Below are 12,651 nucleotides of genomic sequence, written 5' to 3'. Positions count from 1 at the left end.
CAGCTCTCTCCCCTTCTCCGGCGAGAAAAAAGTTTGCGATGTAAATATCGCCGGCCGGTAAGTGGATTGTGCGAGGCTGTAGATAAAACCGCGCGTGAGATAAGTTCTGACACGGGATGCGGCTTTTGAGAGGGGCCACATAATATTTCTGAGGGTTTTATTTCCACATGTACCGTCGTATTTGCACTGCTGGATGGAGCCCCTTCTTATCTTGCCTTCCCCTCAGAATGGTGAAACCTTAACCATGATTGTCCTGCAAAAACAAACACAGAAATCCATAGTTTGGCTCAAAGCGCCATTATTTGCCCGGTCTTATAATGGGGAAAAAAATGCTTGCGGTTTATAGAAGTATTCTTATTATTTCACCTGATTCCCAAAAGTGCAGGAATGATACATATTCGGTACGTGACGGAGGCCTTGTACTGGCGAGGCATTAAAACCATCCGAGTTATTTATAGAACACTTTCCATACAATGTCAACTGTAACTCGACTCCTGCCATTCGCTCCCCGGATCTCAAATGTCTTCAAAACACAGTGTGTCCGATCCACTGGGGTCCCACACAACTCCATGGACCACAAAGGGGAACCACCATATGCCGACACCTCCGGCAGGCCGGATGTGGTCGGGGTTAGCCAGCCCGGGGGTGAAGACAAGCCGGATCATGAAACCGCTCCCAAGACCCCCCCACTTCCCTGGCAGAGCGATGCGTTGGATGTCTCTGGGACGGATCGGGACTGCTGGCCCACCCAGGCCAGAAGGGTGTCATTTGCTGACACTTTTGGCCTGAATCTGGTGTCAATTAAAGAGTTTGACGCCCGGGGCACGTCAACGCTGCCAGACCTGGAGGCGGATTCCAAGCAGCAGGTGGAATACTGGCTGTCGCGTCTCTTCTCAACGCCAAGTTCTGAGACGGAGCTCGTGAGAAAACTTGCCGAGAGTAAGATAGAGCTGCAGTCCGTGGAACTGCTCTCGGGAACGACAACGTTAAAGGGAGTCGTCCGGGTTCTGAACTTCTGCTTCGACAAGCGGGTCTACGTCCGCGCCACGCTCGACGGCTGGGCCAGCCACTTCGACCTGCGGGCGGAGTTTGTGCCAGGTTCGAGCGACGGCCAGACGGACCGATTCTCCTTCAGGCTGACACTGGTGCCTCCATTTGGCCGAGACGGGTCCAGAGTCGAGTTTTGTCTCCGGTACGAGACGGCCGCTGGCACCTTCTGGGCGAACAACGGCGGTTCGAATTACGTGCTCTACTGTGCCGAGAGGGGAGGAAAGCAGGCGAAGGAGGGCCTGGAAAAGACCAGAAGGAGCTGTCTGAAAGGAGTCGGGTGAGAGCTTCGCAGTGAACCCGGTCACTGCAATCTGTCAGACTTTCATATGTTTTACATTATGCTGCTAGGGACCAATAAGTACATTACAGAGCACTCAGAGATGTTTAATATTCATTTATGAATGAAAGGCAATGCTAATTATATTATTACAACAGATCACACGCATTTATAATGTTAGGTTAAAATGCGGGTCAGATTTGGGGTTCGCATTAATCAATATACACGTATGTATGATTTATTGCAAATGTTGTAATTACTATTTGGTTGCAAGTGTACATCCATGTATGTATTGATTATTAATAACGCTGCATATTAGATTACTAAGATAAGTGGACCCTTAGTGAAACTCTTTTTAAGCTCGAATGGCTTCTGGTAGCAAAATGTACATATACTGTGTCTGCAACATGTGGAGTGAGAGATAGTTTGTTGCCCGGCCTTAAATACAATAGAATAGAATATTGTCATGTACAGTACAATTGTCATTCCCAAATGTCAGAGTCATTTCCAGTACAACAAATTCTTCCATTCATTACCTGGAATTGTTATTACAATAAGAAATGCAAAGATTAAGAAATTTAAAAACTAAAAGTAGAATATGATGTATAAAAAAGTAAAATATATTATATAGAATATGCAGTAACAATTTCTATGAATGCCTTGTCTATAAGAATCTATGAACACATTCATAACACATTATAATGCATTCTGAAGGTATCTATAATGCATTGCATAAGTGTTACTGAATATGCTATCCAGAATAGCTAAAAAACCCACTAAGGATGACATCAGGTCAGCAGCCCCGCTGCTGTTTTGCGGAGCTTTGTCTTAAAACAATAACGTTACCTTCTGGTTCCAGATCAGCTAGCAGGACAAATGTCCAGCATCATTAAAAACATGGGAAGCCAAGCTCAGACCCTCACTTGATGCTGCACTAATGGTCGCTAGGTGAAGGACCAGGTAGGACCAGAGCTTCCTGAAACATGCCAAAGCTGAGAGATATGTTGCTCTGTTTCCAGAAAGGAGCCCAGTGCTGGAACTGAGTTCTCCATGGGTTCCTGTTCCTCCATCAGAGCCTGTTCCTCCTTAGAAGTTCTAGGTATGATCCCAGTTCTCAGTTCCTCTTCACTGTGAGTTATTCTTTTGTACTTTGTTTTCTATGGGTTTGGAGTTCTGTTTTCCAGGGGAGCACAAACACAGCAGTGAGGCGATGGCACAGAAAGGCCCAGAGGTGTGGTGTTCAGAGAAGAAAGCTGAGGAGGACCATGAGAAAGCCATGGTGAGGCTGACCTAGGGGAGAAGCTGACAGCTGGGGGTTCAGTGATGTGTGTGAGAAAAAGGGAGCAGCCCGCACTGGGCCAGTGGCACGCTGACAGCTGGGGGTTCAGAGGTGTGTGTGAGAAAAAGGGAGCTGCTCGCACTGGGCCAGTGGCACGCTGACAGCTGGGGGTTCAGAGGTGTGTGTGCGAAAAAGGGAGCTGCTCGCACTGGGCCAGTGGCACGCTGACAGCTGGGGGGTCAGAGGTGTGTGTGAGAAAAAGGGAGCTGCTTGCACTGGGCCAGTGGCACGCTGACAGCTGGGGGGTCAGAGGTGTGTGTGAGAAAAAGGGAGCTGCCCGCACTGGGCCAGTGGCACGCTGACAGCTGGGGGGTCAGAGGTGTGTGTGAGAAAAAGGGAGCTGCTCGCACTGGGCCAGTGGCACGCTGACAGCTGGGGGGTCAGAGGTGTGTGTGAGAAAAAGGGAGCTGCTCGCACTGGGCCAGTGGCACGCTGACAGCTGGGGGGTCAGAGGTGTGTGTGAGAAAAAGGGAGCTGCCCCCACTGGGCCAGTGGCACGCTGACAGCTGGGGGTTCAGAGGTGTGTGTGCGAAAAAGGGAGCTGCTTGCACTGGGCCAGTGGCACGCTGACAGCTGGGGGGTCAGAGGTGTGTGTGAGAAAAAGGGAGCTGCTCGCACTGGGCCAGTGGCACGCTGACAGCTGGGGGGTCAGAGGTGTGTGTGAGAAAAAGGGAGCTGCTCGCACTGGGCCAGTGGCACGCTGACAGCTGGGGGGTCAGAGGTGTGTGTGAGAAAAAGGGAGCTGCTCGCACTGGGCCAGTGGCACGCTGACAGCTGGGGGGTCAGAGGTGTGTGTGAGAAAAAGGGAGCTGCTCGCACTGGGCCAGTGGCACGCTGACAGCACACATGCTTATATAAAAAACCTCTCTATGTCATAAAAACAAATGATCTCTTCCCTGAGACCATTCTGCATTATATTTTACCATGGAAGTACTTTGGTAACATGGTGACATCGTAAATAAAGTAAATAAAGTAAATAAAGTAAATAAAGTATGCTGAAATGGTCAGTAATGAATGGGGGACAGGGACATGGGAACCAGGAGGGGTGTGTACCCTCCGATATTTAATTTGGCTTCATTTACCACTCCTCCTCCTCCCCCCACCAAAAAAAAATAAAAATAAAAGAATCACACTGTCTCCTACACCAAGTTCCTATTGCTGCCATAAAAGTCAATATGGGGAAGATAACTTTTGTAATTGATTGTGTGTGTATATACTGTATACTGTACACTGTATACTGTACTGTACGTATATATATATATATATATTACACATTCACATTCAGTGATGCAATCCAAGCACAGCACACATAGGGTTAAGAGGCAATGACAAACCGTCTGTTGGGCTCCCGTCTGTAAATGTCAAGTGTGAGGCTTCAGAGGCCTGTATGTTTACCCTGCAATCAAGCGGGGGATGCCGTGAACCCCAGTGCCCTTTCCGGAGCGGTGTCACGTGGCACCTCTGCCGGGGGCGGCAGCTGGGGCTTGGGGCTGGTGTGGGACGTCGGGAAGGGGGGGGCAAGATCCGCGTGCCAAAAGGCCTCAAACCCCCCTTTAAACTCCAGTGACATGAGCTTCAATGAGCAGATGACATAGCTAATGAAACTCTTCAAAAAGATTGAAGATAAGCAATTATTTGGCCCTTCGTCAAACTACGGGGCTGGACTTTACAATCTGTTACATTCCTCAGAGACCAACAGCCCAAAGATAGACATGGCGATAGAACGGCACTAAAATTAAAGAGGACAGAATGCTCTCTATGGCATCTTATGTAATGTGACATATTTGTGTCGATTGCATGTTATTCATAGAGTTTGTTGCATGTATTTATGCTGCATTATATATTCAGTCATCATCATTCACATTCAGACGTCCTTCATCTGCCAAATGCCTTCTGTTAACAGCAGAATTAACATCAGCCAGTAACTTTTCTGCTTGTGTTTGATGATAGGTGGATAATGGGCAGTGCTCCAGTGAGAGGAGGAAGCAGCGTCAGGAGTCGCGCCTGGACCAGATACGGAACCACTTTGCCCAGAGAGAGATGGCAACGCGATTGGGGGGGCGTGAATCGGCCAGGAACGAAGAGGCCATGGCAACTAGAAACCCACATCACAAGAAGTACCCGACTCTCTCAGGAGGAGCAGGAAGTGGACATCAAACAAGCAGCCAGGGGCTTGGGCCACCCCGTGAACCTGATTTGCCATTGCCGCTGGCAACAGAATCAATGATTAACCCAGGGACCAATGACACACGGAGTCGCACAGATCCGGAGGCGGGACTTAGAAAGACAGAGGAGGTCATCCTTGAAATGAAAGCAAGTGATCTCTGTGAGGCCATTTCTAATGCCAAGTGTGTGGGCGTGAAGGAGGTTAATTCGGAAGCCTCATTTACCGGCCAACCCACGGCTCCCCAGAAAGTCACAAGCTCTGGTGCTCGAGAGGTGAGTGAGCAGGCTACAAATATGCATAATGAGATTGGAAATGAAAATGACATCAGCCGGAAACCATGTGTGCAACATGTGGAAGCCACTCATGGGGAAGTATCCTTAGTCAGGACCGAACCCAAGTCAGACAACCACCCCTCTGCGGCTCAACACCCCTTCACTTTTGGGATTTTTGTGGCCCCATTTTATCAACAGGCCTCCTACAGGATGAAGGCTGGCGACCGGGACATCAATCAAGAACAAGGAGAACACGAGTCAGAGTCAGTGGCAGATTTCAACTGGTGGGAAGACGAGGAGACGGAAAATGAGGACGACTCACATGACGTGGGTACCCAGAGTGAGACCTCTGCCGATGTACCTGAAATTCCTGCGGACCAATCAGAGAGCTGGCGTGAGAGGTTTCTAGAAGCCTCTGGGGGTCATGTGAATGTGGCTAAAGACAAAGAATCTATTGAAGACGGAACTCAAAACACCATGAGTGGCTTTCAGACACAAACATTCCTGAACCTTGAATGTCAGGAAGAGCACAACACGCCAAATGACGGTCCTAGCACTGAATTTGGGGGAAGTGACACAAAGGTTAACTATGGCCGTCCGGCTGATGATGCAGTAACACATACAGGACAAGCAGACGAGGACAGTTTAGCGATACTTCAAAAATGTCCTAATGCGAGCTTAGAAACGACAGAATTAGTGGAAGGATTTGGTCCTGACACATTCATTGCAAACTCAAAGGAAGGGACAGAGAACATCAGGAATCTACTTGAGGCCAATGTTACAGCTGTGACAGACCTCTGCAGTAAAAATGCGATAGATGTCTGTAAGCGCAATGATGCGTTCGGACTGAATGGCGACTGTAATTGGGTAAATGATGGAGAATCAATGAACGCAGACGGTGAAGACGGGAGAGCAGAGTCAGAAGAACAAAATAAAGGGCACAAAGTTTATGGGGATGGAGAGGAATCTCTCGATGATCTAAAAGATCCAGTTTTTACAGACGCGGTGGAAGAGAGTGGAAATGAAGAAGAGTTTTTAAAATCAAAGGAAGACGCTCCCGTTGAACACAAGGAGGAAACATCCTTAAGAGAAGTAAAAAAAGCTTTTAGTGAAGAAGTAGGGGTGATGCCAGGAATTAAAGAACGCCCGGGGGGGGAGAAAGTGCTCACCGGTGACACGGAAGAGTTTTTAATGGAAACGAAAGACAGTTACAGTGAAGGAGGATACATATTACTGAAAACTATAGAGGAAGGAGGCAGGGAGATCAACAATGATGATTTACTTAGAAAAACACTCAACAAAGTGGTGGAAATATTCCGTGGAGGGAAAGATAAAGATGCGACTGGACAGGACGGTCATTTCAGAGAAGAAGAAACCTCTTTAAATATGCTGCAAAGGAATGAAAAAGCAGATCAAAGAGACACATTAGAGGGAGCCTCCCATCTTCCAGAATGTGAGGAAACTATTTATAGTGTAAATATTGAATACACCTATGAAGGGGAGACTGGTCTAAGGGAAGAGAGCAGGGTATTTACAAAAGAGAAGGTGCATCCCTGCAAGGAAGGCAGGGGAGTGAAAGATGAAGATGTCTGCAAAGGAAACATTTTTGGGGAGGAATATGTAAACAAAAAGGAACAAGACAATGATTTATACTTCAGAGAAGAGGATGGTATTATTTATGCACAAAGACATGAAGATGACAATGACGGCCTCCTGGAAGGAAGAGATGGAAAGAAAAGAAAAGGAGATATTTCAGAGCAGAACAGTATGCTGCTGCCTGAAGGAGAACAAGCAGTTTACGGGTCTCGGTATGAAGATATGGGTGGTGTTAGAGGAAAAGATAATCTACAAGACCAAGATGTGGTAGATGAAGGAGTACACAGGGTTCTTCAGAAAGCAGAGAGCACGTTCTGTGAAGAGAGAGAAGTCAACGGTGATGACATAGGAGACCCTGAATTCCATGAAGAAGCGAGCAGTATCAGTGCAGGTGAGGAATGCCTGCAGAGTGAGTTGAACATGTGTACCGAAGAGGGAGTCGCGGAGAGCAGCTCCAATGACTCCTACAGCGACGATGAGATGGAGCAATACGTACTTGGGCTGAAGTGCCATGAGAAGTCTTCTAACCCAACCACCCACCCCTTCAGAGACGTATTGACTCTTGTCGGCAAAAGGAACTCGATCAGTCTGGGCATGACCGTGAGGACCCCCTTGCCATCGATCAGGGAGTCTCCGTACGAGGGTTGGTACAGCGAAGGGGAGTGGCAGAGCGGCCAGCCTTCGACGGACCTTTCTGTAGCCGGAGAATCAATAAATACTAACCCAGTCAGACTGCCCCCTCAGGAGGAACCCGGAAAAGCCACAAGAATTCATCCTTTCTGCAAAAACGACTCCTCTTCCTTTGAAGATGCTTCAAAAGTTGTAATCTGTGGCGCCTCTGCAGCTCTGCTCCTTGTGACAGCTTATCATTATGATTTCATTGCTTGCCTCGTACTCTACCTTTTCTCTTTGTTTTGGTTGTGCTGTCGCGGGGAGAAAGAATGGTTCGCAAGCAAATGACAGACCACCGTAGACGATTGGATTCTATATTCCGGGATGTTTTGTTTTTATGGGGGTGTTTTCAGGGGCCACCAACAAAGGAGCGAAAATACCTGCGACAGAACAGAGGTGCCTGAGAATGTAACCCAAGTCACAGAGCGGAAAACGATCAGTGGAAGGAAAGGCATTGGAAACAAAATTAGGATGTTATTGATCGAAGAACAGAAACCCAAGTAATACAATGCTTTGAGGACCACTGGCTGAACTGTAGGTAGCTGTGAGGGAGGGACGAGTTTATATAAATGCATCCTGGAAAATGCATGTGCCTGCGTCTTTTGCAGCAGGTTTCTATAAAGAAAGTTTCGCATTTATTTCCATTTTATTGATGTTGCAGATCGGTTTAGGGTGTCTCTTCCACTGTGTTGAACAATTACTTACTTGATTACTTAGCATTTTATCTCCCACAGAAAGCATTACTGTTTTTGCATTTTTGTGTATATATTGGGGCCAGACCCGTAGCCAGAAATATATTTTGTGGGGGCTCCTGCAGTCCTCCTGCAGTATATTTACCAACCAGAGGGGGTCCCCCTCCATATATATATATATATATATATATATATATATATATATATATATATATATATATATATATATATATTCATTATTCATTCAGCTGAATACACTGAGTTTGAGAAAGTTTCTCAAAAGACTGTGCCAGATATAAACACTGATATAAGACTTGTTAGAACTCATTTTGTAATTTTTGAAAACAACCATTTTTATGTAAATAAAAATGTTACGTACCAGTGAAAACAAATCATGAAACCATATTTACCTAATCATGAGTCATCCATGCATATTTGATACCCCCTAATCCAGTACAGAGTCATAATAACCCTGGAACCAAGGCGAGGTGCCAAAATGTAAAACACACTACTTTAGTTTAAAGAGAAGGAGTCTGTTCTGTTTTTTGAATGTCTATCCCTCATCTTTATCACACATCAACGAAGAACAGTAAACAATCAAACCCTTTAATATATGTAATGAACTCAATGGCAGCCAGAATATCGCATTTCATACCGCAGGCAAAGTTTCTTGGAACAGTACAATAGAAATGAAAAGGCTTTCTCTTATATCTCTTCGGCCTTTTTTGGATGCTTTGCAACCGGATGTCTGTCATCTGCCTCTGTCATTTCTGTATTTCGAACAGGCAGCGTGAGGCAAGGACTTTAAATGGGTCTCTTAGGACGTGCGCTTTGGCACATATAGCGAACTGCCACTCACACAAGCATGTGGTGCATCTCTGGGAAACACACAGCCGCCGTTCGCCGAATAAAGTTCGCATCGTGGGTGAACTATATGCTGATGAAAGAGGGGTAGGCCAGACACAAATAGCGATCGTCAACACAAAATACGATAAAAAGTTATAAGTTGAAGTTATATATCATAGTCATTCTCCTTGAACTTCAGAAAAAAATGCATTTGTCTTCTCTAAGGACTGCACAAGACAGCATTCTTAAAATGATCACTTTGTTCACAGAGATATTCTCTAAAGTATTTAAATGGCGACTAAAGTTTTTAGGTATTTCAGACTGACGTCGTGGTTTAATGCACTTTGTTTTAACACTGTAGACGAATGTTTCTGTTTTTTCTGACAACACACAGACGTGCCGATGACCTACTTATGAGGACGTACTTTCTGATCCAGGAGTGACTGGCGTTGCTTGCATACGGTCCAGGGCACCAGTCCCTCTAATACTAGGAAGCTCACTCATCACAGGTGACTTACTGATGCCACCTGTCTGACTTTGAATGCAGTGGGTGCCCTTATGTGAAAGCCAAGCAGCAAAACCTTTTGCTTGGGGAAAAGGTGGAAATAAATACACATGTGATAAAGGAACAGTGAATGTTTAGGGGGCACTAGGTTTGGTGTCAACATTGGTAGGGACTGAATCAGCCCCTGACCCCCCCGCCACTCCAAACACACATGGCACTCCCCCAGTAATACTAGGGTCACGTCCACACTATCCCTGCCTAAATCTACCCCCTTGCAGTGTGTGAGTCAATGGGTTGGACGGGGTGACTTCTATCTGAAGGTTACTTGTTCGAATCTCATGCCGATATGGATAAAAATGTCTGACATGGACATGGGGAACCACACATGGGCCACTGGGAAATGAAAATGATGGGAAAAGCGCTGGTGACATGACAGATGCTGAAGTGGAGTCAGGCCAGACTCCCCCAGCAACCCAGAGGGAATTCTGTGCTGCCTTATCTCTGCCTGATAACGGGGATCAGTCCTCAGGCCGGATAAACATACCTGCCATAACAAACACACAACGACTAACGTTGTTCTTACTCCGGCCCTGAAACGCCCTGTTTGTTTAGCTCATGGCGGACATCTTTGCGGCTGGTCTGAAGTACGTTGTGAGGACGGCGCCTGGACCACGTCTGGGCACTCAGTCGAAACACACGATAACTCTGTGGACACAGGTGTGTGGCTTTTTTTCCCCCCCCGGATAAATTATGAACAGGGAGATTAAAAAGCGTCTGCGTGCCTTTGCCTTGGTGAATTCACAGAAAGGACCCACAGATGTAACACAGGCTGCCCCACAGCAAGCAGATAGCGTCGTGTTTAACTTCACGGTGGTTTGTTAGTTCCAAGAATGGCCGTTGTTGATGAAAACTTCAGAAAAGGACTTGATCCAAATCGCCCAAAGGTAAACATTTAGCCACTGGTTGCTAGCCTTTAGCCTCAACCCTCAAAAGCTTAGAGGCAAACAGCCCCACGGAGATGGGAAGCCACAAACTAAAAATAAGGCTTGGAGCAACAACTGGCATCATGTGAGGGGTATTTTCGGGAAGATGTGGCTAGAGGCGTGCTCTGAGCGGCGCCGAGGTCAGTGAAGCACTCCTGTCAGAGCCTGCCTTACAGCAAAGAGCAGAGCGGTAACAGTGCCACATTCACTGTAAAGCTCAAATATGACTGTACAGTAGGGCCAGAAACCTGCCTTACAGCAAAGAACAGAACGCTAACAGTGTTACATTCACTGTAACAGTGAAATATAACTGTACGGTAGGGCCAGAAACCTGCTTTACAGCAAAGAACAGAACGCTAACAGTGTTACATTCACTGTAACAGTCAAATATAACTGTACAGTAGGGCCAGGAATCTGCCTTACAGCAAAGAACAGAACGTTAACAGTGTTACATTCACTGTAACAGTGAAATATAACTGTACAGTAGGGCCAGAAACCTGCCTTACAGCAAAGAACAGAACGCTAACAGTGTTACATTCACTGTAACAGTCAAATATAACTGTACAGTAGGGCCAGGAATCTGCCTTACAGCAAAGAACAGAACGTTAACAGTGTTACATTCACTGTAACAGTGAAATATAACTGTACAGTAGGGCCAGGAATCTGCCTTACAGCAAAGAACAGAGTGCTAAAAGTGCCAGATTGACTGCAAAAGACAATCATTTAAGCATGCTCCTCTGAACAATACTATACTATAGTACAGATACTATAGCCTCTGAATAATTGTGTTGTGAACATGCTTATTTACAAATATATATGTATGTCTGTGTTTCTACTGGAAATAACCATGCAGTGCTCAGAATCACACAATTATATAATTTTATTAGCAATTTATGCTGACACTGATGTACGTTGTTTGGATGGTATCATTCGGTCTGCAACTTTCATCATGGAACTGACTGTAGGAAAACCGTGGGGAAAAAAACAATGCTAATTTTAGTTAATGATCATCGCTTCGAATACTTAATAGTTTTTTTCTTTAATATTTCAAACTCACTGATATGTTATATTGTTCATCAGATGACGGGATAGAGTAATCTGTCCTTTCAAGCCACAGTTAATCCTTGCAGCGATGCGTTTAAATTTGTACTTAGCCAGCAGGTGGCACTGCAACACAGGTTTTCGCCGCGCGACCTTCCCAGCAGCGTTGAGTCGGCGCCTGAGTGAGTCTGCACAGATTTCTCTCTGCAGGCGTTTCACGCGGATGTCAAAACCTCTTTGTGGTGTTGTGATTTAAGCAGCCTGAAAATAAGGTCATTTTGTTCCTATATAAAATAAAATATTAAATAATAACACAAAGTCTGCCCTGAGCTCCAGTTCACCCAGTGAAAAGTATGAATCATTTCTGACCTAAAAGAGGTTTGTTTCTGAATACTGCAGCCCTGTTTTGCCTGTAGAATCTTAACTGCATTTGCAGTCTTACTCATATTTCTCCCAATATGGAATAGCTAATTATTCCCCCTATCTGCCCCCCCTTTTGCATGTTGCCCATGTAGTTGCAGCTTGGGTGGGGGTGACCAGCGCATCCCCAGCCCCCACGCCTGAGCTTTCTGTGCCGTCAGCTTCCCACGCCTTGTCGCTCTGCGGCCCGCGGGCCTCCGTGAGCGGAGTATCGCTCATAAAGGAGGCCGCCGATCGCTTCATCTCCACCCACAGCCCCACCAGCACGCAGGCGACATGGTCCACAGAGCGACGAGAGGCGGAGGAATTCAGCAGTCAACGTGATGCATCGTCGCGTCCTCTGGGTCTTCACATCACGACTAGTTAATACACAGCAGCGAGATCACATCCACATCTGTACAGTAGGGGGCGCCGTGTTGTGATTATGGTGGTTGGTTGAAAAAAAAATGGTCACTTGATTGTATATTGTTTATATTTTTGTTTGAGCTCAGTTTTACATTGCTCTAAGTTTTAAATCACATACATTACCTTTTCTCAGTTTTAATTATTTGTCTATCCTTAGATGATTTTATTGTTCAGAAGTCTGGTTGTCTTTCAAATGTGCTATATAAATAAAGATCTTCATTTGACTTGACTGGGTCTAGATTTCTACTTTCTGGACCTGAAATTTCCACCTCTGAAAAAAAAAAAATAATAATAATAATAATCCCAATATCACATCCATCCATGTTCTAGCAACTTATGCTGGTCGGGGGCAACAGGGTGGGGGGAGGATTGGATCCCATCCTAGG

General features: G+C 46.0%; 1 protein-coding gene and 1 long non-coding RNA gene across 4 annotated transcripts; both read left to right on the top strand.

Annotated features, from left to right (window-relative positions):
- The first annotated feature begins 458 nt into the window (after positions 1 to 458).
- On the top strand, positions 459 to 8,479 carry LOC125738200 (uncharacterized). Its single transcript, XM_049006898.1, has 4 exons — positions 459 to 1,327; positions 2,347 to 2,426; positions 2,512 to 2,606; positions 4,617 to 8,479. The coding sequence occupies exons 1-4, from the start codon at positions 474 to 476 to the stop codon at positions 7,659 to 7,661; spliced, it is 4,074 nt and encodes a 1,357-aa protein (XP_048862855.1). The 5' UTR covers positions 459 to 473; the 3' UTR covers positions 7,662 to 8,479.
- Positions 2,615 to 4,610, top strand: LOC125738206 (uncharacterized). 3 transcript variants are annotated; one of them, XR_007396762.1, is made up of 3 exons: positions 2,615 to 2,717; positions 2,986 to 3,119; positions 3,254 to 4,610. It is a non-coding gene; the product is annotated as an uncharacterized LOC125738206 (long non-coding RNA). The 3 variants fall into 3 exon arrangements; XR_007396761.1 differs by lacking the exon at positions 2,615 to 2,717 and adding an exon at positions 2,799 to 2,851; XR_007396763.1 differs by lacking the exon at positions 2,615 to 2,717 and adding an exon at positions 2,869 to 2,918.
- Positions 8,480 to 12,651: the final 4,172 nt, after the last annotated feature.

The sequence above is a fragment of the Brienomyrus brachyistius genome, chromosome 3 (assembly GCF_023856365.1).
Source record: "Brienomyrus brachyistius isolate T26 chromosome 3, BBRACH_0.4, whole genome shotgun sequence".
Taxonomy (NCBI): Eukaryota; Metazoa; Chordata; class Actinopteri; order Osteoglossiformes; family Mormyridae; genus Brienomyrus; species Brienomyrus brachyistius.
This window is presented reverse-complemented; position numbering and strand designations above follow the sequence as displayed.

Bases quoted from the DNA above. Each gene is read 5' to 3' on its own strand.
- LOC125738200 (XM_049006898.1), top strand. From the start codon at position 474: ATGTCAACTGTAACTCGACTCCTGCCATTCGCTCCCCGGATCTCAAAT. The intron at 1,328-2,346 runs GTGAGAGCTTCG...CTCTGTTTCCAG, and splicing joins AGCTGTCTGAAAGGAGTCGG to AAAGGAGCCCAGTGCTGGAA. The intron at 2,607-4,616 runs GTGAGGCTGACC...GTTTGATGATAG, and splicing joins AGGACCATGAGAAAGCCATG to GTGGATAATGGGCAGTGCTC.